This window comes from Acomys russatus, chromosome 26, assembly GCF_903995435.1.
Source record: "Acomys russatus chromosome 26, mAcoRus1.1, whole genome shotgun sequence".
In the NCBI taxonomy this organism is placed as follows: Eukaryota; Metazoa; Chordata; class Mammalia; order Rodentia; family Muridae; genus Acomys; species Acomys russatus.
Genome location: NC_067162.1, coordinates 9,730,469 through 9,754,939, shown reverse-complemented (window position 1 = coordinate 9,754,939; position 24,471 = coordinate 9,730,469). Strand labels below are relative to the sequence as shown.

At 45.0% G+C, this 24,471-nt stretch overlaps 1 protein-coding gene across 1 annotated transcript in view; it reads right to left on the bottom strand.

Moving 5' to 3' along the window:
* Tbc1d9 (TBC1 domain family member 9) overlaps positions 1–24,471 on the bottom strand; it is a 112,467-nt gene that overhangs the window by 35,307 nt on the left and 52,689 nt on the right. The window contains exons 3-8 of the mRNA XM_051168502.1: positions 16,829–16,947; positions 9,087–9,315; positions 8,214–8,475; positions 5,999–6,206; positions 2,736–2,942; positions 636–806 (exon numbers count right to left, since the gene is read on the bottom strand). Coding sequence (XP_051024459.1) covers positions 636–806; positions 2,736–2,942; positions 5,999–6,206; positions 8,214–8,475; positions 9,087–9,315; positions 16,829–16,947 — 1,196 coding nt within the window. The remainder of the gene's footprint in view (positions 1–635; positions 807–2,735; positions 2,943–5,998; positions 6,207–8,213; positions 8,476–9,086; positions 9,316–16,828; positions 16,948–24,471) is intronic.

The following is a 24,471-nucleotide window of genomic DNA, read 5'->3' as shown; positions in this document are numbered from 1 at the left end:
GAGAAAATGTAGAACTCGGATGTAAAGCGCTCTCTCCTAATTTTATCCACTCGTGGCCTGTTCTGTCACCAAGCTTTCTGCTCAGTAGCTACTTGACTGTAGATCAATCTTTAACCAGTAGAATGCTCTTCATCCTTGTGGTTTCATGTATGCAGGCCCATGTCAATGTGAATTGGCGACTTTTAAATGTAGGCTGAGAAAGTGCATCCTTATTTGTTGTTTCGCTTACACAATAGTTAAGACAAAACCAAAGAAAAAGAAAAGTAGCCGTGCCGGGACTGTAACCCTCAGTGCTTCCTTAAAGCACTCTGCCATCTAATGACACATGAGGTAAAAACTGTTTTACTTGTTTATGAGAAAATATGCTAGAGAGATTTCTACAGACAAGTAGAGCTTAATTACATTAAAATAGCTACGTGGGGTAGGAGAGATGGCTCAGTGGTCAAGAATATACAATCAGAATTCAGATCCTAGGGTCTGCATAACAGGCCAGGTATCTTGAAATCGCATTTACGCACGCACGCACGCACACACGCACGCACGCATGCACACACAAAATACCTAAAATTAATCTTTTGTTTTGTTTTGTTTTCTTCTGCTACAGCAAGTTTCAGGGGATAGGAAGAGGTACCTACCAATTTGGGGTTGAATTCTTCAGGAGACCGCCGACGGTACATGGTCATGAGGGTCTGTGTGGCCGTGGGGACGCTGTTGCCGTTGAGGTTAAAGGGGCGTTCTCCTTCAGCTTCTGAGCTTGTGCTTCTCTGGGGACTGGAGGAAACTAGGCTGCTGGGCCGAGAATACACCTGTCAACGGAGAGGGACATGCAGTGGATGGACCTGGCAGCACAATTTACTTCACGGGTCTTCTGTACAGATATTAATAGCTAGGTAATGTTTTCCTTGTTGCTATGTGAAGGAACGGGAAAAGCCAACATGCCAACACCTTTCCAGAAATTATAGTGGGGTTAAAAAAAAAAAAAAAATCAACCACAACATTTCAATGCTCAAAATAAGAGGCAGATATGTAGAGCAGCTGGCAGGGTGTTTGCTTACTATGCTCAGGGCCCTAGGCTGATCCCCAGGAACATATAAACCCCATGTGGTGGCACATGACTATAATCCCAGCTCTCAGGACGTGGAGCTAAGAGGAGCAAAAGTTCAAGGTCATTTTCAGCTAATACATAACAAGTTCCAGACCATCCTGCTCTGCGTGAGATGTTGTCTCAGGAAAATAAAAAGAAAAAAGAAAGAAAGAAACAAAAGAACAAAGTGTTCAAAGATTTATGACGTCTGTAGAGAAACTACTATTGTCAAGTAGCAAACTTAGACAATAAAAAAAGTTCCATTGTATTCTTTCACAAGAGTGGTAGGTTCTCTGTTTCACTGACTGGCCTCTATGCAAAGCTTGCAAAACTGACTGTTTTGCCTCCTGTCTGGTCTCTAGCATCTCGAGCATGCCACGTAAGTGATGAGGCGTCAAGGACAAGGATGGTACACCATCCACTCTGCCATCTTTAAAACACGCCTTAGCCAGCAGAGACTTCCTGCACCACTCTAGCTAAGCTGCGTGTATTCTCAGGGCTCCTGCTGCTGTGGATGGTGGTTTAATACGCGTTTCATCACAGGAAATTCGCTAGAACGATGCTGTATTTCAGGTCTGGCTTTTGTACCCTTCCTGCTGATGTCACCAATTAGAAGAGGCACTTTCCATGTAATCGGAACAAATCAATGACACCTCCAACTTAAAAGAGGCGTAAGCCCGGCCTTGTGGTAAAAGCCTGTAATGCCAGTAGAGGCTGAGGTTAAAGGGGATTGCAAGGCCAAGGCCTATATGGGCTACAGAGTGAGTTCAAGGCCAGCCCGGGGAACTTACTGAAGGCCGGGGTTATAATTCTGTTACAGAGTACTTGCCTAGTATGTGTGCACCCATAATTTCAGTCTTCAGTACCAAAAAAGAGAGGAGGGGTTGGACCATGTCATCTTGAAGGGTTCTTTAGAGCAGTGGTTTTCAACCTGTGAGTTGTGACCCTTTTAGGGGTCAAATGACCCTTTCACAGAGTCATTTCCTAAGACCATCGGAAAACACAGGTGTTTATATTACAATTCATAACAGTATAGCGAAATTACAGTTATGAGTAGCAATGAAAATAATTTTATGGCTGGGGGTCAGCACCACAGGGGGAACTGTATTAAAGGGTCGCGGCATCAAAAAGGTTGATAACTGCTGCTCTAAAGCTAATGATCAAATACTAATTCCTTATAACCAAAAACGATCTTGCTGAGTACAGGGCACTGGGGCAGGGTGCTTAGCAGTCTTAGCAGTGCTTAGCAATTCGACAGTCAAACAAGTTGGACAAGGAGACGCACACTCCAGGGCTCAGCATAGGAGTAGCCCTATTATGCTCAGGTGAGCACAGGAGTAGCCCCCACTATGCTCAGGGGAACATGGGAGTAACCCCACTATGCTCAGGTGAGCACAGGAGTAGCCCCACTATGCTCAGGTGAGCCTAGGAGTAGGCCTACTATGCTCAGGTGAATACAGGAGTAGCCCCACTATGCTCAGATGAGCACGGGAGTAGCCCCACTATGCTCAGGTGAGCCCAGGAGTAGCCCTATTATGCTCAGGTGAGCACAAGAGTAGCCCTACTATGCTCAGGTGAGCCCAGGAGTAGCGCCACTATGCTCAGGTGAGCACGGGAGTAGCCCCACTATGCTCAGGCGTCTCCCACCAACCTCATCGTCGGAACTGTTGCAGCTCCCCGAGAACTCTCTGTCTGAGTAGATTCTAGAAGTCGTTTGCTGCAAGAAATCTGAGATCCTTTGCACCAGGAAATCTCTGTCTTTCAAGTTGGCGAACAGGAAGGTCATCCTGTTCCTGGTGCTGATGGACAGGGGGCTGGGGAGCACACTGCAGCTGTCTGCTTTCTCCACAATGGTTACCTGAGGAAACAGGAAACAGCCACACTGTGTGAGGGGGACTGGACCTCCGGGGAAGTCGTGCAACAAACGAAGAACCTTCCAATTCTGCTCCACATAAACCACGAATCAAGCTGGAGTCTCTAACAGAAACTGGAATTGTTTTTTTTTTCCAGAGGCATATTTGGTTGTCACTAGTGGAGAAGTGACAGCTGCCTAGTCAAGCATTCTGCCACACACCCTGTGGGGGGCAGGTCTGCAGCAATAGCTGGCCCCGGAAACCAGCAGTGCCAAGATTGAGAACCGAAAAGGAATTCCTGCTTTTTCATTAACATTTTATGAAGCCAAAGGAGACAGATCTAACTGCTGCCTCATCAGTAATCTAGACAGCAGTTCCAATGCTGGCTCCATCCACTAAGTGAAGGCTACGAAGGGCTTTTCAAAATGCCACCTGTGCATTGGGTGCATCACAGAGACGCCAGGCTTGGCAGCTAGTGCTTTCACCGACTTGTGCCTGAGCAGACAGGATGCAAACAACTAGGCTGAAGCCCTATGAGCACCTGCAGATTGTGTGTGTGTGTGTGTGTATGCGCACGCGCACCTGTGAAAGTGTGTTCACTCAAATCTACTACAGTGTGAAAGAAAAGCGAAAGGGAAACATCTGTCTTGGAGGTGAAGACATATGACTCTGTGGTTTTGTGTGTGTGTGTTATATCTGTGAATATGTGTTTTTCCATGTGTGCGTGTGGGGGTTTGTGCACGTGTGCACACAGGCATGGGATGACCGGAAGTGGATTCTGAGGAGTCTCTCCCTCAATCACTTCCACTTTTCCTTTCTGAGATAAGCTTGCTCACTGAGCTGGGAGTTCACCAGTTTGGCTAGGGTTGGCAGGCCAGGGAGTGCTGGGGGTCCTGCAGCCTTTGCCTCCCCAAGAGGAGCAGACTGCCATGTCTGAATTGAAAAAAGGTCCTGAGGATGCAAAGTCAGATCTTTGTGCTTGCACATCAAGTGCTTTAGTAAGAACTAGCTCCCAAGCCCTATGCGGATGGTTTTTAACAGGGCTTTCATCAACCCCAAACAAACACAGATGCACTAAGACTATTTTCTTTAACATTTTAGGAAAACAACTCTTAAGGCAAACACTAACTGCCGTGTCTATCCTAGCTCCAACTTTCTGTTTGAAGCTAGCATCTCTCCTCTTCTTCGTTCTGGTCAGAGTTGACTCTCATCTGTACATCGGCATAACTATCTCTGTTCTTGATCCCACACTGCACATCCCTTGCCACTCCAGGGACCTGCTGTACCACGTCCAGGCAGAACATGAGAAGGGGCCAGCAAGATGGCTCAACAGGCAAACAGCCTGCCATGCAGGCCTGCAGGCCCGCGGTCTACCCCAGGAACCAGCCTACAGTTAGAAGGAGAGACTCGCCTGCACAAGATTGGCTCTGACCTTCATACTGTGCTGTGGCATTCATGCCCACATCAACACACACACACACACACACACACACACACACACACACACACACACACACACACACACACACACGTGCGTGTGCACAAAAAGAAAAAAAAAAGAAAGAAAGAAAACTATGGTTAGAACTAAGTGAAAAGTTTATCAACCAACGTAAATTTGCAGGAAAAAAATTATGAAGCCTAGAGAGACTCTGGCCTGCCTGAATGTGGTGAGCACAGCTCTGGCAGGCCTTGCTCTTCTTCCCCATTCCCTCTGCCTTGCTAAAAACCATTAGATTACATTCCTGAAGCCAGCCACCAAGGTCTATTCCCTTATTTGGTCACTTCCTGCTCGTAAGGCTGACCACTAAGGTCCAGCTACCAAAGTCTTGAAGCCCAGCAATCCAAAGCCCCCTTAGGCTCACATACTTAACACATCCAACTGAAATGTGTCACCGCAACCTAGTCCACTCTAACACAGACTTCCTTAAAAATGACACCTGCCAGGTTGTTTGCTCCTATTTTTCTGCCAGAAAGCAGCCACTTTAACTTGTCTTCCCTGCTTAATAAAAGCTCTCTCTGTGACAGCAGGTATGGTTTTGCCTTATCTGGGGTTTGGGAACTCCGCTGTGCAGGGGTCTCCTTCAAAGTCTGTTTTATTATCAAGCGTAAACATATTGAACTTTTCAGTTCTGAAGCGCTCTCCCCCCAACCCGCCCCAATAAATATGTGCTAATACCCATTAGATAAACTTACAACAAAGTGAAGTGAATCTGCCAATTGTTTGATATTTTGTGGGGGTGTTTTTGGTTGACCAATTCAGCTTTGGGGAATTTGTAATCTTCCATTTAGAGAAATCATACATGTGACTGGGAAAAAATAGCAACAGAGAAACTTTTGCAAATTTGCTAAGACAATAACACATTACTCTTCAAGTATTTAAAAAAAATAAAGGAAAATTTAATTATGCAAGCCGCACTTTAAAAACAAAGAGAAGAGCAACACAGTGGAAGCTGAACCTTTGTACCAGGGGGCTCTTAGCAGGTGACGATGAAGGCTCCCAAAGCTCTGATCACCTTAACGGAAAAGGGCCAACGCTCACAAAGGCTCCTCACTCCTACAGCGCCCACCCCAGGCACCATTAGCTCTCACTGATGGGGAAAAAAAAAAGGCCCCAGAGAGGTGCTTGGTGTGGATAAGAACACTCGTGTAAACATAAGGACCGGAGTAAAAATGGTGCAAACCCACGTGAGGTTCCTCTTTACGTAAAGTTCTCTTTTACGTGGTCGCATCTGTCTGTGACCTCAGCACTAGGTGTGGGGACAAGTGCATCTCAGGAACTGATTGGCAGGCAGCTTAGCTGAACTGAGGAGCTTCCGGTTCAGTCAGACCCTGCTCGGGCCAGTCAGACAGAGGTGAGAGAGGAAGGCAACTGATAATGGCAACTTCTGGCCTCTACCTGTGGGTATGGTGCACACGCAAGCACATTCTTTTACATGCAGCACACACATGCACACGCACACGCACATACATGCACTATACATAAGGAAAATAGAGCCCTGATTTACACACAAAAGCGTTCTAAGTGGACGTCCTAAAACACAGATTTCTACTTGGCACTTACTTCCCGGAGTGGAATTATGAGGCTGCAGAGGTTTTCCTCCTTGCTGGTGAAGCAGATGTAATTTGTGGAGACGAACATCTGACCCAAAATGTGCATTTTGTTAAATGGGGTCCAGAGGGTGCAGTCAGTGTGGCCATCCAGCTTTTCGTCTTTGGGCAGCCGGAAAATGGCCCGGTATCGCTCACTCTTTGCCCTGGCATCCAGGTCACTGCAAACCGAGAACTGCTGGTCAGGTCCCCAAGAAAGCTGTGCCAGTGCCTTTTCAGTTTGGCCAAGGAAGGTCCTCAGCCCTTGCTTCTTAGTCTCTCCAGACTCATTCATCCCGTCCTTACCTGTAGATCAGTAAGTCTCCAACCTCTAAGTACATAATTTTACTGTATCTAGCCATTTTACAATTAATAACTGTAAATGTTTAAAAATGTTGCACCAAGTAGGACTAAAAAAAGAAAGCTCATTCTCTTTCTAAATAACCCAAGACTTGTATCCAGAGTTATTCTTGGAGATTTCCCTTTTTTGTTTGTTTTAGATTTTTTTGGTTTTTTTGTTTTGTTTTGGTTTCTCTGTGTAGCCCTGAAAGACCTAGTGGCAGTATGAACAGCAAAGTGAATCTGCTGAGTGTCACTCTGCACCTTCAGCTACAGGGCCACATGAAGAGACCTGGGAACAGGGCGCTTCTAGACACAAAGGTCCCAGATGTTCCCTGAGGCTTTTGCTGACCCCAGGATTGCCCCGGCTGGCTGACACTCTTTCTCCTGCTCAGAACTCTCCCCTCAGGCTTCCACAGGAGCCCCACAGAGGGTGTAGTTTGCCTTTGACTTGGCTTCCCACAGACAGCGAATGCGGAAGAGCCCTCCGCCTCCCTCTGCTCTGTAAAGTCACCTCCATCCTTATCAGCGCCAGAGCTACACACATCCGCATCTCATCATGGCTTACGGAGATCTCATTTGAAAACCGCTTTCTTAAGCTTTATCCTTAGGCTTCTTCCTTACGGCAGTAGAAATGAAGACGCCTAAAACTCAGGAAGTAAACAGAACATACAGGACCCAGGAAGTAAACAAGACTTTCCAGGCTCAGCAACCTCCAGAGACACAGACTATTTGCCAGGCCCTTCCCAGGGTTAAAGGAGCTGGGAGAGGGCGCTGTCCATCAGGCTGAGCTGCCCTGGGTCACTGTGCAATGGATACAAGCACCCTGGAGGGGTGCAATCTCAGGAGTTGATGTCCATGCTGTGGTGGGTTTCCCAGTAACACACTCACGCTCCTGTGAGGGACCCTAATAAACTCACTATCTCACTAAGCTAGATTTGGGTGAGTCATTTCTTTGGTTTATCATTGGTGCCATATCCAGGATGAGTAGACATCTTTTCCTGTCTCTGTAGAAAAGGTCACATGGCATCAAATATTTCCCAGACTTAAAATGAAACTAAACAAAAGCATTTCTTCTCTGCTGATTGCCTTTGATGTTTCCTCTGCTAATTGCTTCAGACTTTTACTGGCTATATAGTTCATTGAGGTAATTAATAAACCTGTTGTTCACTAGGATGTCAGAGCCCAAAAGAAACCCCCCAAAAGCATCTCCATCTTAAGCGCCTCTTTTCCCACTCCCACTTGCATATCTGTGCTTTCCACTTTTCATACACAAGATCTCCATCCTGATGTCCTGGAGGCAACTCCACTCAACATAATCAAAACTGACCTCTCGTGTGCTCTGGACACACTCTTCCTAGACGCATTTTTCCATCTCCAGGATGGGCAATCAAAAAGTGTCATCGGCTTTCTCTCACGCCCTCCTGGCTCTCCTCCCACACCTACCTTTCCAGGCTTCTGTGCAGCTCCCCACCTCATGCCCTGGCTGCTGACCTCCTGCTCTGGGTTTTTCCCCCTTGGGTATCCTCCATGTGTCAATCGGTCTACCCCAAATGTGCACCTTTCTGTAACCGTGAGCCAAGCTCAGAGTGGCTCCCGTGAGAGGTCACTGGAGGTCAGAGTGGGCCCGCTGCATTCTGTCCTTAGGACTAGCAGAGACCCCACTATGAGGCAGCGGAAGTGCTGAAGTCTACTTCTCTCACTGGCCTGGCATGGCTCAGGCAGCCTTTCCCTTCCCTGTCGTATCTACACTCAGGAGAGTGATCACATGCTAGAAGTTGGTCAGAGCTCAGTGCCTGGGTGAACTGAAAGGTGTTCCGTCCCTGAGTTCTGAAGTTTCTCTCACCCACCGTTTCAGAGCAGAGACTTTCTTTGGAGATTTCTTCTTGAGCTTTGGCAGGGACCGGTCTTGTTCAAATCCTTCATTGTCCAAGAGCTGCCTCATGGCTATGTTGGCAAGCTGTTCCATCAGCTTGAATGTCTCATTGATGTTGAGGAACACGGAGAAGAAATGCTCACTGGACCGTGTGCTCACTTTGATCACATCTGGCAAAAGCAGCGTGGCGTTCTTCTCCAGCTGAGTGATGTCCACCCACCGGATCACCAGCTTGGCTGGGCAGGGGCAACAAGGTTGGGTTAACACTTACTTCATTGCTTTTCCAGATACTGTAAGCTCACAGCCCTGCCGCCCAACCTGCCCAACTCTTTTGAGCTCCTGATTCTATCTTTATTGTCTCATTTGTTAGGGGGTTTATTTTTCTTTTCTTTCTTTCTTTTTTTTTTTCCCTGTTGTTTTTGTTTTTTTGAGACAGGGTTTCTCTGTGTAGCCTTGGCTGTCCTGGACTCGCTTTGTAGACCAGGCTGGCCTTGAACTCACAGCAATCTGCGAGCCTCTGCATCCTAAGTGCTGGGATTAAAGGCATGCGCCACCACGCCCAGCTGAATTTCATTTGTTAGTTGTAATTTGTATTACATAAACTCAGGGATCAGAATTATTAGACCGAAGTCATGTCTAATAAATCAACTACACCTTTAGTGATCCTTGAATACTCAATGAATAATTTGTTTGCAATTGTTGAACTGAAAATAATTGAGTTAATCAGGATAAACAGTCTTGACTAACCCCTGCATACATGTTTTTGATATTCTAATTTGCTCTATGGGTTCGGGGAAAGCCTCGGTGGACTTTCCAAGAGCTCCCACTGAAACACTAGACCACTCACCTTCCCTCCCCATTAGGAAGGAAGAAAAACACAGGTGGTTGATGCTGAGGTACATCCAGCCCTGCCGGGGGACCTTCCCCTTCCAGTAGCTGCAAGAGTAATAGTTGACAAGTTTCTCTTCTTCAGGCATCCCAAACAGCCTATGGAACTTCACGATGGCCTCCTTAAACTTCTCCGTGTCGTCATCTTCTTTCACATCGTTGATTTTGTTGTATTCTGCAATGATGCCCTAATCGGAGATAAAGCAAACAGATGGGATTATGACTGCAGATGGACATACTGGACTGAAACACTTCCTCAGACCAGATTTGTTTCAATGATCAATTCTCTTCAAAGGCAACCCATCAAATCCTAGGCTTCTGGAAAGTTCCAGATTGGCCTGGAACTCACTGTGCAGTCCAGCCTGGCATTGGATTCGCTGTGATCCTCCTGTCTCAGCTTCCTGAGAGCCTCCATGCACAGCCAATTAACTAGTAGCAGTTGTGTACTAAAAGACTGTCAAAGGATTTTATTGCATGTCCATTTGTGTTCATTAATTTCGTATGCTCACTAGAAACTAAGCTGTTTTATTTTAAAATAAGGAAATTAAGCTTAATTTTTACTAAGCACATAATGACAGAGTCAATTTCTGGATTTTTTAAAAAACAAAAACAACAACAACAAAAATTCACCATAGAAGGAGACACTGAATATAAGTCACTAATGGGCATCTGTCCAGAGACCCACTGCCTCAGGAGTCATTTGAGCTGAAGACAAGTGAATATGAGAACAGAAATTAACTGGACACTAGATTCTTTGACAGCTGAACAGGAGATACAATGTCTGCATAGCAAGTAACTGGTTTAATCTAAATCTTATACTGAATCATTTTGGTAGCCAGATTTCTGTACTTCCCTGAAGACTGTCCCTGTACATCTTTAGAGAAGGAGCTCCCAGGGCTGGAGAGATGGCTCAGTGGCTAAAGGCACTTGCTGCCAAGTCTGAAGATCTGAATTTAATTTCTAGGATCCACATAGTGGAAGGAGAGACAGGCTCCTGCAAGTTGTCCTCTAGCTCCACAGGGGTGCTGTCACACAGGGGACAACACACACACACACACACACACACACACAAGTTGATTTCAGAAACTGGAGCAATGGCTCAGCTGATAAGAGCACTTGTATTGCAGAGGACAGGGCTCAATTCCCAGCACTCACATGGCAGTTTACAATTGTTCATAACTACAGTTGCCTGGGACCTAGCTTCCCCTTCGGGTCTCCACAGGCACCAGGCACATACGTGATACACAGAACATTATTTCATATGCAAAACACTCATATACAAAAATAATAATAAAACCAATTAAAAATAATTTGACTACACAATTCTTATTATCCGTAACCTAAGTAGTTCGCCACTTTTGTCACACTAAAAATCCTGGGCCATGTTCATTTTTAATCTAACCAACACTGTAACTTTTTTCCTTGGTTGTACAGTATCTGAATAGTTTCCTATGAGAACTCTGCCACAGTCAGATAGAGGTGCCCTTGGGGCCTACACGTAACGTTTAAAACTCACCTTCCCCTCTGTGGTCGCGTCATCCTGATAGTCCCTCTGTGTCTGTCTCAGTCACCTTACCAACCTCCAAGTCTGGCTTAATTAATTCCTACTTCCCAGCTAGGGTTCCTCCCCTCACACCAGCACTGGTGAGTCTCTGCTCTGTACATTGAAAGCATTCCCTGGATTTTATGGCCATTGGTACACCTTCCTCGCTGTGGCCTGCTGTGGTGGCGATGAGGGAATAGCGGCAAAAGGGAAGGCTTCTGTCTTCCGGAAAGTATCCTCACCACTCAAGTGACTGAAAATCTTGGACACATAGCCAACGACAAACAGTAGAATATCCCTATGTAAGCACAACCCCATACCTCACCCTCAGTCTAGTCTCCCTTCAGAGACAGCCACCCCCAGACTCTTGACACAGGCCAGAATTATTACAGTGGTTTCCTGTCAAGATTCCCCACTCAGGTTTTTACAGTCATGTTCTGAAATGGAGACGTGACAACAACATTCCTGCCGAGGCCAGAGCCGAATCCATGCCATAAGGTCACTCCCTGACCAACAACCTCCCAACTCAACCTTTCCTCCCTGACCAACAACCTCCCAACTCAACCTTTCCTCACTGACCAACAACCTCCCAACTCAACCTTTCCTCACTGACCATCAACCTCCCAACTCAACCTTTCCTCTCTGACCAACAACCTCCCAACTCAACCTTTCCTCTCTGACCAACAACCTTTCCTCTCTGACCAACAACCCCCCAAGTCAACCTTTCCTCTCTGACCAACAACCTCCCAAGTCAACCTTTCCTCACTGACCAACAACCCCCCAAGTCAACCTTTCCTCATTGACCAACAACCCCCCAAGTCAACCTTTCCTCTCTGACCAACAACCTCCCAACTCAACCTTTCCTCACTGACCAACAACCTCCCAACTCAACCTTTCCTCTCTGACCAACAACCTCCCAAGTCAACCTTTCCTCCCTGACCATCAACCTCCCAAGTCAACCTTTCCTCCCTGACCAACAACCTCCCAAGCCAACCTTTCCTCACTGACCAACAACCTCCCAAGTCAACCTTTCCTCCCTGACCATCAACCTCCCAAGTCAACCTTTCCTCCCTGTGAGACCAAGAGACACTTAATTCCACCTAAAAGTCCTCAGTTCTATGCTCTTTCAACTTATGTTGGTGGAAAGATTCTGTTTATATTTTCCTCAACCACTAAATATGAGTTCTAATATGAACAAGAGTGTCTTGAACATTTTACTGAGACCTAACATCTGGAGGAGAATATGTTGTGTCCCCAAGTTAGAATAGTCTTAAAGAGAGCCATTCTTAGCTTTTTATTGTCTGATACCAGCTGTGGATTGTGCAGTTACATTGTTCCAGAGTGAGCCTTACTTTTAAGTGTCTAGCTGTGAACTCCGTCTGTCATCACCCAGGCCAGCCGTCTGGGTGGCGTCAGAAGTGGCAACTCTTTTCCTGGAGAATATCTCAGAAATGATCATTTTCCTTTAATTAGTTCTGCTACTTACCCCGCCCCCCTCCCCCAAGGAACAGCTCAACAGAGATGCTGAGTTCCGTGGAGGCCAAGGGGGTGGGCCTAGGTTACTTGAGGCATGAGCGGCCTTCACTAGAGAGTTGCATGAAGAACATCAGACAACCAGAGACAGTGTGAGGCCATTTCATCCCTGCATGGGAAGACTTCAGAAGGAGTTTGATGAGTTTGGAGCCAGCCTGGGCTACATAGTAGCCTCTGGGTAAGCCTGGGCTACATAGTAACCTCTGGGTCAGTCTGGGCTACAGCCGTAGACCATTTCCAACAACAACAGAAGAAGAAAGAGGAGGAGCAGGAGAGGAGGAGAAGAAGGAATAAAAGAGAGAGCACATACAACTAAGAGAAGGAAGATCCAGTAATAGGAAGATAGTAAGTGGCATCAGTGTTTCCTAGGCAACCCCAGTGTCCTAGAATCATCCGGGAAACCTCAAGTGGGCTTTTATGTCTTGGTCTGGACCAACACAGGCAGGTCTCTTACCAAAGTCAGAATAGGAAGAACATTACAACTATAAGTGATGTATACCAGACCACAGGTATGGCCCTGTATTTTTGGGTATGAAAACACTGTGTTAAATATCAACACATGTTTTTAAGCATGAGCAGATTTATGAATGTATAAAGCTAAGAAATGGTAGCTTGAAATATGATGGGGCTTAGTGTGCATTTATCAACAGACCAACTGAGAGTTCCCACTTCCAACTTCCCCACCTTTAGAAAAGAGAGTCTGGAATGCCAGAGCTTTCCTTGGCTTTCCTGTGTGTGTTCAGCTGGGAGGCCAGGTCGATGGAACATGGGGACAGAATATTTCTTTCCTTTAAATTCTGTGTGTTCTACTCCATCTAAAACAAGTCACTCGGGCTCTAGGCAACAGCTCCTCACAATGTCAGAAATTGGATGTATCTAAGCGGTCAGATGCCCAATGTTAATTTAAATACGTAAAAGTGTATTAAAAGAGTGAAATTAACTTGGTAAACCAGAGGCTGGCCAAGCAGCCTCTGTGGTGTATGCTTTAATCTCAGCACTTGAGAGGCAGAGGCAGAAAGATTCTCTGTGAGTTCAAGACCAGCCTAGTCTACACAGTAAGTCCCAGACATGCTCTGACTACATAGTGAGACCTTGTCTCAAAACAAAACAAAACAAACAAACAAACAAAAACCCAACAAAATGTTTAGCTTCATAATTAAGGACAAAAAATTAAAACATTAAGACATTAAACTTCAAGGTCATTTTGACAATGCTCAGGTTAAGAACAAACACTACAGGGCTGGAGAGATGGCTCAGAGGTTATGAGCACTGGCTGCTCCTCCAGAGGTTCTGAGTTCAATTCCCAGCAACCACATGGTGGCTCCCAGCCATCTATAATGAAGTCTGATGCCCTCTTCTGGCCTGTAGGTATACACATATACATAATAACAAATAAATAAATCTTTAAAAAAGAAGAAAAGAAAACACTGTTTTTTTTTTTTTTAAAGAGCAAGTACCACTCTTTCAGAGGACCCAAGTTCAGTTCCCAGCACACATATCCAGTGGCTCACAACTCCCTGTAACTCCAGTTCCACAGACATCTGCACTTGTGCGCACATACCCCACACTCAGACACAAGCACATACACGTAATTAGAATAATAAAATAAGTCTTTAAAAATTGTAAGCGTGAAAGCAAGCACACGAGGATTCTGGCATAATAACATATACTTAAGGTCTATTAAAATCCTTTGCCTTATTAAAGTATTTTAATTACTTCATCTATTAATCTCCATCCCAAAGGAGACTGGAGAAATATAATTTGTGGCAAACACCATGTGAACTAAAGTGGTAAGTCCACTTTTATTTGTGTCTGCTTATCCCTGCTGGTTTAGAAGCAGAGGTAATTTCTAGGAAGACAAAGTAAAGTTAATAATGGAGTTATGTTCTGTTATTAAAACAACCGTAGTTGTATAAATATGGTAGATACTGGTCAAGGCAACCGAGAGCAGAGTCCAAAGTCACAGGAGCACGGAATACTACCGTTAGGATCAACGTGGTGAAACATCCAGAAGCAAGTATACAAAATGCTATGTGTGGCACTCGAATTCCTGTTGCCTGTATAGTCAACGATTGCATTTATAATGCATAACAGTTAATTAGATCTCATAACGAAGAAGCCTGCTAGCTCCCTTAATTATTGGACAACCTGTGAACCAGTCAGCCATGCATTTGCGCATGAATGGTATTCTTTCACGCATAATTGCATTAATAGGAACTCCCTCCTCATGAATGGCTTCAGGGAAATAAACTCGACATAGTTAATGTAGTGAGAAGAGAAACCACTTGGCATAAATTGTCCTTCCTTCATTTGTCATCTAACTATTGTCCCTTGGAAACTCTGGTTTCTTCCTCTGCCTCTTTCTTTATGCATTAGCCAAAGTATTAGAGGCAGGACTGTGGGGGCCCCTGGTTCAGGACTGTGGGGGGGCCCCTGGTTCAGGACTGGGCGGGGGGGGGGGGCCTGGTTACCTATGTTGCTCCATGTCTGTGAGTCTTCTCCACCCCAGCTGGCTGCTCTCTTTCACGTAGCTCCTCATACATGATATAACTAGAAACTCGCTCCTCATTCATGATATAACTAGAAACTCTCCTGCTCTCTAGAGTCACACACATGAATTATACATAGAATCAGACTTTCATCAACACAACCTCTCGATTATTACACGTGTGTGCGCACAAACACACGCATACGCACGCACACACGCACACAATCGCAAGTTGCCTCTAACTGGCCTTTGCCAATGTGCTACCCCGTCCCTTTTCTTAGGTCTCTTCCGGTCTCTAATAGGGAATCCGCAACAGAGACTGCGCATTCACTCTGAGGGAAGGCTGGGTGTGAGAATCGGGCTGGGGTCACGGTGTGTGTTCTTCTGTTGTTTAGTTTCAGGGTTGTACAAGGCCCATTTCAACTTCAGCTCCCTCCTGCAAACACAGCAGACCCTAAAAGACAATGAACCTCCTATTTCCGTTACTTCGTGCTCATGGAAGGGTTTAGTCAAGAAGAAGAAAGAGGACGTGGACCTTTCTACGGGAGTCTATGAGCAGCTTGCTGTGAGATCATTTCCTAGGATCCCCCTTTGGGTCTAAATAAGGTTTTTTCACCATGTTGCAGCCGGGCGTGGTGGCCCACGCCTTTAATCCCAGCACTCAGGAGGCAGAGGAAGGAGAATTGCTGTGAGTTCAAGGCCAGCCTGGTCTACAAAGTGAGTTCAGGACAGCCAAAGATACACAGAGAAACCCTGTCTCAAAAACAACAACAACAGCAACAATTTCCTGTTTTAATAAAACCATCATTTGCAAGCTATCACACTGAAGAACAAGTCAAAATTTTAAGTCATTAATGGATACTATACCAACATTGGAAAATATGATCCCAGGATGGGGTATTTATGGTTTAAAATGGCTTCCTGTAGAAATATCATTATTTGTAAACATAAACTATGAATTCTACATACATTTGGACAATGCTTTGAATGCGTTTGTAACACCAGTGAGTGGCAGATGAGTACCGAATGCCTCAGGACACAATAGCCTGAGCTTATGTAGCCCTCCGTCCATGACGGTAAAACTTGAATTCAATCATAGAGAGAGCCTGACAGAACCCCAGATGAAACATCCTTTTATGAAAACCAGAAGAGCACACTTAAACAACATTAATGTCATGAGACATAAGGAAAAGCTGTGGAAATGCTCCAGACTGAAAGAGATGAAAGAGATGCAAACTAAATTCAATTCCCTCATAGACTGAGAAAACAGAGCCATCAAGGGTTTGACCAACCCCTCTTAGATTAGAATACACGGGATCAGGGAAATGGCTCAGCAGTTAGGAGCACTGGCTGCTCTTGCAGTAGACAGGATTTAGTTCTTAGCACCCATGGGGGAGCCCAGAAGCATCTGTAGCTCCAGTTCCAGGGCCTCTGATGTCCTCTTTTGACCTTGGAGAGCACCAGGCCACACACGGTACACATACACTCATGCAAGCAAAACACTTCTGCACGTAAAATAAATATGCCTATTTTAAAATTAGAATATATGCTAAATATTAAAGTGATGTAATAATGACACATTTATATACATTGCTAAACAATATATATATATCTCACTATTGGAAAACACACACTGAGGGATTTTAGAGGAAGCTCCTCTCAAATTGTTAGTCAGTCTTAAGAATCCTAAGCCATTGGGCTGGAATAGTATCAGCTAAGCCTGAGTGAAGGGCACACAGGTGGGTTATATACACTTCCTATTTTTTCAGTATTTCTGGAAATTCTAGATTTTCCAACAAAAAGGCTTTGGTTTATTTTTTTTTTAAAATATTTTTTAATCCTTTGAGAGCTTTATGCATTCACACTACATATTTCTTTTTTTCTTCTTCTTCTTCTTCTTCTTTTTGCTTTGTTTCATGTTTTTTTGAGACAGCGTTTCTCTGTGTAGCCCTGGCTGTCCTGGAACTCACTCTGTAGACCAGGCTGGTCATGAACTCACAGAGATCCACCTGCCTCCGCCTCTGCCTCTGCCTCTGCCTCCCGAGTACTGGGCATTAAAAGCATGCACCACCACCGCCAGGCTGCATACTATGTATTTCAATACCATCCATCCAAAATGAAAGGAAAATGCTACTACCTGTATTTTTCCTCTTACAAATGTGGTGACGTCATTCTCGTTCTCAAAGATGGAGAGCGTCTGCAAAAGATTCTGTTCGAGCCATTCCCAGTGCTCAGTAACCTCCTTCCTGGAACCACCTGCATGAACGCAGAGAGGACAGCAAACAGATGTCAAGTTTCAGCGTACGCCACCAGCATTCAACTCTGGCTAAGGAGACTGTTTGCCATTCCCAGAATTCTGACTTTTAATTCTCAGAGAAGAGACATAAGAGACAACAGATACAAGGATACCCAAGAGCAAGTTCTGTGCTCCAGACCATTCGAACTACGTCAGTCCAGAAGGTGAGACTGGTTCAGAGTTGACGTAGCCACATACACTGCATGGATCTTTATGAACTTGGAATTTAGCTCTTTCTTCTCCCTTCTAGAATATGCAATTTACAGGGCCACATAGATCTTGCTGTGGTGTGAGAGCTTTCTGTGGTTAAGCTCCAACACTGGGTGAGCTACGGTGTGCCCGTGGAGATATTATGGAGTCATCTCACATACTAGGCAAAAATGAGCCTTGTTCGATTATGAATGACACATGAAAATGGCCCATCACAGACAATGGTGGCCGCCCCTCCTTAGCACAGCTGCCTTGAAACACAGAGGTGAGGGTCATACTTGAAGCCTCCAACCACGTCACTACATTCCTGTCAGCTGCTAAGAAACACATGTCACCTCCCTCGGAAACCTCTAAGTAAGCCATGTAGCCTTGTAATATATGTAACTACCCTGCAGGGCATAACAGGATGAGCGTCAGGATGAGGTTAGATGCTGCTAGAACAAATCTCCTCCATCACGATCTTATGGGAGGAAAAACAGCTTTACAGATGAACTGTCCGGTTACACATCTCCACCGTATGCGCTTCCTGTCTCCACGCTGAGGTGCGAGCTTGTGGTCTCATTGGTTCTTTGGGTGTTGCCTAAGATTCTCAAGTTATCTCTTAATGGAGATCTCAAGGATGCACATCTTCTCCATTCTTTGTCACAAGTAATTCGAGATAGCACAAGTTGGTTTCCAAGGACGGAAGAAAGGTGAGAGATGCGAGTGTTATCTGCAGTTGTACTCAGATCTCTGGTCTCTGAATTAAAATATCTCTAGCACTGACAGGCGTGTTTAAGGGACTTCAGGGCTGCTGTCAGAGGAAAGACAAAACGAAAAGAGGAACCCAAGTTCACGTTCCTTTACTTTAGGACTAGACACTGAAATGGCTGACAATGGAGGCTATGCGAGGCCGCTGTGGGTGCTCAGCTAACATGTGCAAGGCCCGTGTGTTCATTCCCAAGGATTTCCGTGAAAGATGAAATTGTAAAAATGATGCTCTCATAAAGGATAGTGAAAAGGCTTCCCAGTGCAGCTGTTGTGTGAGCCCTAAAGACCAGGTCTTCTGCGTCATAGGCATCTTCCATGGCTCTGGGCCAGGGGCAAACATGTGAGAAAGCAGTGGGAGGACCACACAATGTTGTAGCAATACCTGGAACTCAAGCTAACCTGGGACCCTCCACTTGGCGAGCATCACTTGGCCATCTTCAGATAGTTTTTAATACCCGTTTCAAATTCTCTACAGGTAAAATGAACACATATAGACAACAATGCATGCTGTTTCCCTCCTTCCCACCTCAGACTAGCTCTGTGGAGACTACCAGGGAAAGTGTCTGTAGACACAGCTCAGAAAGCAGGGAATTCCTTCTAATGCAGTGTAATGATTATTTGGAATATTTGGGAAACTAGCCAATTTGAGGAGTTTGACAGAGATTTTTTTTAACTCTTTTGAGTAGTAAGTTTAAATAATAATTGGAAATTTTTCTTTAAAAATTTTCAAAAACAAAACAAAACAAAACAAAAAAACCCTGGGCCTCCCATACTCCGGTTATCTTTTTGAACTGTATGACTTTCTCACTGAAAACCCGAACCCTTCTTTGTCAAGGTCACTAATGCCATGGGCTGGGAGATGCTACAGTATCAAGGGCACCTTGCAGAGTGAACGCCAACTAAGTGTCCTCCATCCTGCAGTTCCATCTGCGCCTGTTGACATGGCCAGATGTACCGATCCTTAGAAAAGAGGCTCTCTGAGAGATGCACAGACCGCAGGGCCTCTGCGTATCCACACTGTACAGCTCCCAGCCTCTGCTTCTGCCTCTTATGTACTTCATTGTATGCCCATCACAAACGTCTCAGAAGCTGGGTGTGGCTAAGCAATGGAGGGCTGCTTCTCGAATGGCATCTCACCACGCTTCGTCATTTACAAGAAATCATGCTGATAGTAAACCCTACACATCATGGGACTAACCAATGAGGCTAGGCTGGGGTTCTCCTCTTCCCCATGCCTGGATTACAGATCCATGCCACCACATACTAAGGCCCACACCTGATGTCCTTCAGGTTGTGTAGGCATTAACTTCTGAAAGATGACATGCGCTCATAAACTGTCACCGGTGGGTCTCACACCTGTGCCTGGGCAAATGTTCAGTGCTCTGTGTGTGATGAGGAGAGACAGCATTGAACCACTCTGGTCTGACTCCTCACCCAGTGGAAAAATGTATCTGCGTGTCCACGGCACGCTCTTGAGACAGACCCACAGAGCAACTTGATCCTGCATGACCGTTAAGGGTTAAGAACAAAGGTTTAAGGGCCCGTGGATCGATAGTGTGACTATTTCTTGTATGATACTGACAAACACATGTTGGGCTTTGTTACCGAGACGGCAGCACTGCCCTGAAATGTCCTCACTTCTGAGGTGTGAGCCAAGAGACTGAGAGAATATGTTTGTGTGCATGCTAAAACAAACAAACAAACAAACAAACAAACAAACAAACAACCTGTAACACAGCAAGACAGAAAGCCCACTAACACTTCTAGGGATTAAAACAGCAATGTGAGTTTTTAGATTCAGAGCAGGCTAAATGAATCTCTGACATGTTTTAGTCTTACAGTATACAACATTCAAAGTTGCTCAAGTGAAATCAACAAAAACATGTGTGGTTTTCTCCAAGTGCAATCACGGATGCAAAGACTATTTTAAAGATTATTTTAAAAATTAACACACCAAATACAGGCAAGAGATACACCCAACACCCTGCACAGTGCAGAACGATGTATCCGAGTCTATTTTTTTTTTTTTTCTTTTAAGAGATGCTGTCATAGCCAGGCCCAGGGTGGCACACGCCTGTAATCCCAGCACTTGGGGAGACAGAGGCAGGCAGATCACTGTGAGTTCGAGGCCAGCCTGGTCTACAGAGCAAGTCCAGGACAGCCAAGGCTTCACAGAGAAACCCTGTCTTGAAAAACCCAAAACCAAAACAACAAACAGAAGGAGAGGCTGTTGTGTAGCGCGGGCTTCGAACCCAGCACATCAGTACACAGTCAAGGGTGACTTTGAACTTCTGTTCTTCCTGCCGCAATCTCCTGAGCGCTGAGATAACACGCTTATACCACAGCACCTGGTTTTAGGTAGTGTGGGAACAGGACAAACTCATATTTGGAATAGGCAAAAAAAAAAAAAAAAAAAAAAAAAAAAAAAAAAAAAAAAAAAAAAGAAAGAAAGAAAGAAAAGAAAAGAGAAAAAGTGTTGTGACTTGAAGTGTTTTCTAGAAGCAAAAAGGAAGCCTACTTTCTCAAACCCCACATCTTTTTTGTTTTTGTTTGTTTGTTTTTGTCTTTTGAGACAGGGTTTCTCTGTGTAGCCTTGGCTGTCCTAGACTCGCTTTGTAGACCAGGCTGGCCTCGAACTCATAAAGATCCGCCTGCCTCTGTCTCCCCAGTGCTGGGATTTAAAGGTGTGCGCCACCACGCCCGGCTCAAACCCCACATCTAATTGAAGCTGTCATAAACAATTTAAATACCGGATAAGGACAGCGTTCTCCTACTTGCACTCCCGATGCCAGGTTACAGTAGAGCTGATCCTGTAAGTCAGGACCGTAATAACCCTTTACAGATGAGGAAACGGGGCCTCTCACTTTGCTATGTATCAGCTTCCAGGCTTTCAGGCTCTGAAACTCATGTTTGTACTTGCTGCACACTGCTGTTCCCTCCCTTTCCCACTTACAGTACAGTAGCATGGACAAGGTCAGGATTCTCCAGGGTCATAGGAACCCAGACTATGGGGAGCCATTGTTACATAATATCTCCTATGAGAGACCAGAACTTAGATGTTTATAAAAAGGCACTGGTGGCTTTGGACCTCTGCCACGTCACACTCCAGTGTTAGGATGCTGGGTGCCGTAAGCTTCTTGCTGCTTCAGGCCCCTTCTCTGTGCTATGTAGGTAATGACACTTGCTTTGTTGGTCCGTGCAGGGGATTAAGTATGAGGGCACACGGCACATCTTTAGCATGGACCTAGAGCACAGAAAGCCCTGGGGGAGCTGCTTTGCTGTGACCACCACGCACAGCAGCAGAGCACCACGCCTTGCCTTGAGACAGGACTCCGAAAAGGTTTCTACCTTCTCTCACGAGGACATAAAGAAACCAGCAGCTGCAGGACTGCCGAGTAGCATGTCCTCTGCAGGTCTCTGCTGCCCTTGGCACCCTGCTGTCTGGCTTGCAGAGTGCCCAGATCACCGCAGGAGAGCATGTCTGTGCAACGCCTTGCGCATGGACCGTGAGCTGCTTATGTAACTGCTTCTAATCTCTCAGGGCTCCTAACAATATGCTTGTCATCATGTAATCACTTTGAGAGAAGTGTCTGAGTTCGGCCGTAAGGTGGCTGGCCTTCTTTACTACGTGCTAGGCCACCCGCATAGTGGGAATGTAAGGTCTTATCTTTCTGGACGGCAACTGGCAGGAGATATTAAACATGCACATTCTTTCTTGAATACCCTTCTCTTTCTGTGTGTGTGTGTGTGTGTGTGTGTGTGTGTTGGAGGTGTCACGAGTGGGCGTTGGTTCTTTCCTTCCATTACGTGCATCCTGGGAATCTAACTGAGGTCACCTGCTCAGCAGAAAGCGTGTTTACCCACTGAGCCACCTCACTGAGCCAAGCTGCATGTTCTTTGGCTCCCAGTACCTATTCCTATGCTTTTATCCTGAGGTGATATAAAAGTCTGGCCAGAGACTGAGCTAAGACAACCATTACTGATAGTAGGCTGTTCAAAATACAGCAGCAAAGTAAACAAGCTTAGATTTTTTAAGACAAGCATATTGACAGGTTAAATTATGTCATGTGCTCAATAAATCAGTACTTATTAATATCAGTGTGGAAAAAATACATCTTATTTATATAGAAAATATTTTCAATACTGTACTGTTCATTTGCTTTAGAATACTTATGTGTATACATTATATATTTATATAATACATTCATAGTATACACCCATATAAATGTATATAGTAAACACACACTATACACATAAATATTTACCTGTAAATATTAATGTACAAAGTGTTTAAAGTATGTGTCTTTATTCTTGGGTCTGAAATTTTTGATGGCTTCTGATATGCTTGTATAGCTTTCTCCTTTTTAATTTTTTAATCTATATTTTATTATTTTTGTAATGAACATATATTACTTAAAGAAAAAAAAAACAGTCCTTGAGGACTGGTATGGTCATACTTTTGCCTTGTTTTGAGGCATGAGGATTTCAGCTCAGTCTCCCAGAACTCACAGGACCAAAGCTGGGCATGGTGGTACAAGTCTGGAATCCCTGCACTGGGAAGACAGAAACAGGCGGATTTGTGGGGCTCACTAGCCATCCAGCATAAGTTACCCTGGGGAACCTCAGGCAAATGAGAAACAAGGCTACAGAAAGCAAGGATGAAAACACTTGAGGAGTGATCACCTCACATTCATGCCTACGTATGTGTGCACACACTCACACACCTGCATATATATGAAAATTCACATACATGCACACATACAAGAACGGTCTCTTTGAACTACACAGAGTGAAACAATGATTTTAAAAATGTCTGTTAATGCCCATATTGTCTCTCTCATGTGGAAGGAAAATTAATAACCTGAGTTTTTTTTTTTTTTTTTGTCTACTGTACCAAATAACAGGAGCAGAACCATTAGCAATGTTTAATTACTCTCTGGGTCTTACAGCTACGGACTAAACGAATGTTTAATCATGAAGCCAGCATGGTGTGCTTACAGGATGCTGGAACAGAGCACAGGGATGTGAAGATGAGGCTTGAGCTCCACATAGCCAGTTATAATTGGGAATGTGACGCTGTACCTTCTTACCCTCTTAAAACATGATGGGTGACGGAGTGACGTCTGATGGACCTGTCAGTTCTGAAACTAAATGGCTGAAAAAAACCCTGATGAGATTCTGGGTTGCCAGAGAAAAGTTAGACTGAATCAATGGGCAACCAACCTAAGGCTCTGTCCAGGACTGTGTGATAGGTGAGGTGATCCATCAAACAGTTAACACTGCTCCAGGTCACGTGGCTACCACTTTAGCAGTAAGCTATACTTATATAGGCCCAGAACATTCTACTTGTTTAATTTTCTGTCTCAAATGCAAGGCAAGTCATATACCCAGGATTTACAGCTCAGAGTCCTGCTGATCTGCAGAGAGTGGTCCATGTCAAGGCATGGATGGCAGACATGGATGGTTGATGGATCTCTTAACTCAATTCACACTCATAAGTAACTTACAGTGCCACATAGGACAGGGCTTTGTGATCTTTTGGCTTAACAAGGAAGTGACTCTGTCTTAGGGCTTTATTGCTGTGAAGAGACACCATGTCCACAACAACTCTTATAAAGGAAGACATTTAGCTGGGGCTGGCTTACTTGGGTTTAGTCTGTTATCATCTTGGTAAGAAACATGGCGGCACGTAGGCAGACATGGTGCTGGAGGGGGAGCCGAGAGTTCTATCTTGATCCACAGGCAGCAAAGGAGACTGTGTGCCACACTGGCCATAGCTTGAGCATAGGAGACTCCAAAGCCCTCCCCCACAGTGACGCACTTCTTCCAACAAGGCCACAGCTCCTAATTGTGCCACTCTCTCTGAACCAAGCATTCAAACGCACGAGACTACGGGGGCATTCCTATCCAAACCACCACAGAACCCAATTTTCTCTTGAAGTTGCCCTTACAGTAATTCATGAAAGACATGTACACTTAAAAGCCTTTGACATATTTCCCTACCAAATACCAACTCTGCAGTTTAACATTAAAATGACAAAGCATAAAGGTCAGCATAGTGGAGAAATGTTTGTGAAGTAGGAGCTTCTGTTTTTTAAAACTAGTAGCTCAAGCCGGGCGTGGTGGTGCTGCAAGCCTTTAATCCCAGCACTCGGGAGGCAGAGGCAGGCGGATCGCTGTGAGTTCGAGGCCAGCCTGGTCTACAAAGTTAGTCCGGGACAGTCAAGGCTACACAGAGAAACCCTGTCTCGAAAAACCAAAACCAAAACAACAACGACAAACAATTAGCTCCCAATGTTCCTCTGAGATTAAAAAAACAAAAAACAAAAAAAACAAAAAAAAACCTAGTAGCTCAGATTTCAAACACAAGTTGGAACAAATTGAAGAGTCACTTAAGAAAGAATAATCAGTGGGTATAATGGCTGCCACTTCCTTGGAGTCTTTTGTAAGGAATCTGGGCTACCTCTATAGGTAACCAATATACATAAAAGACGAAGCCATCCTGTGTTTATTACAATGAATTT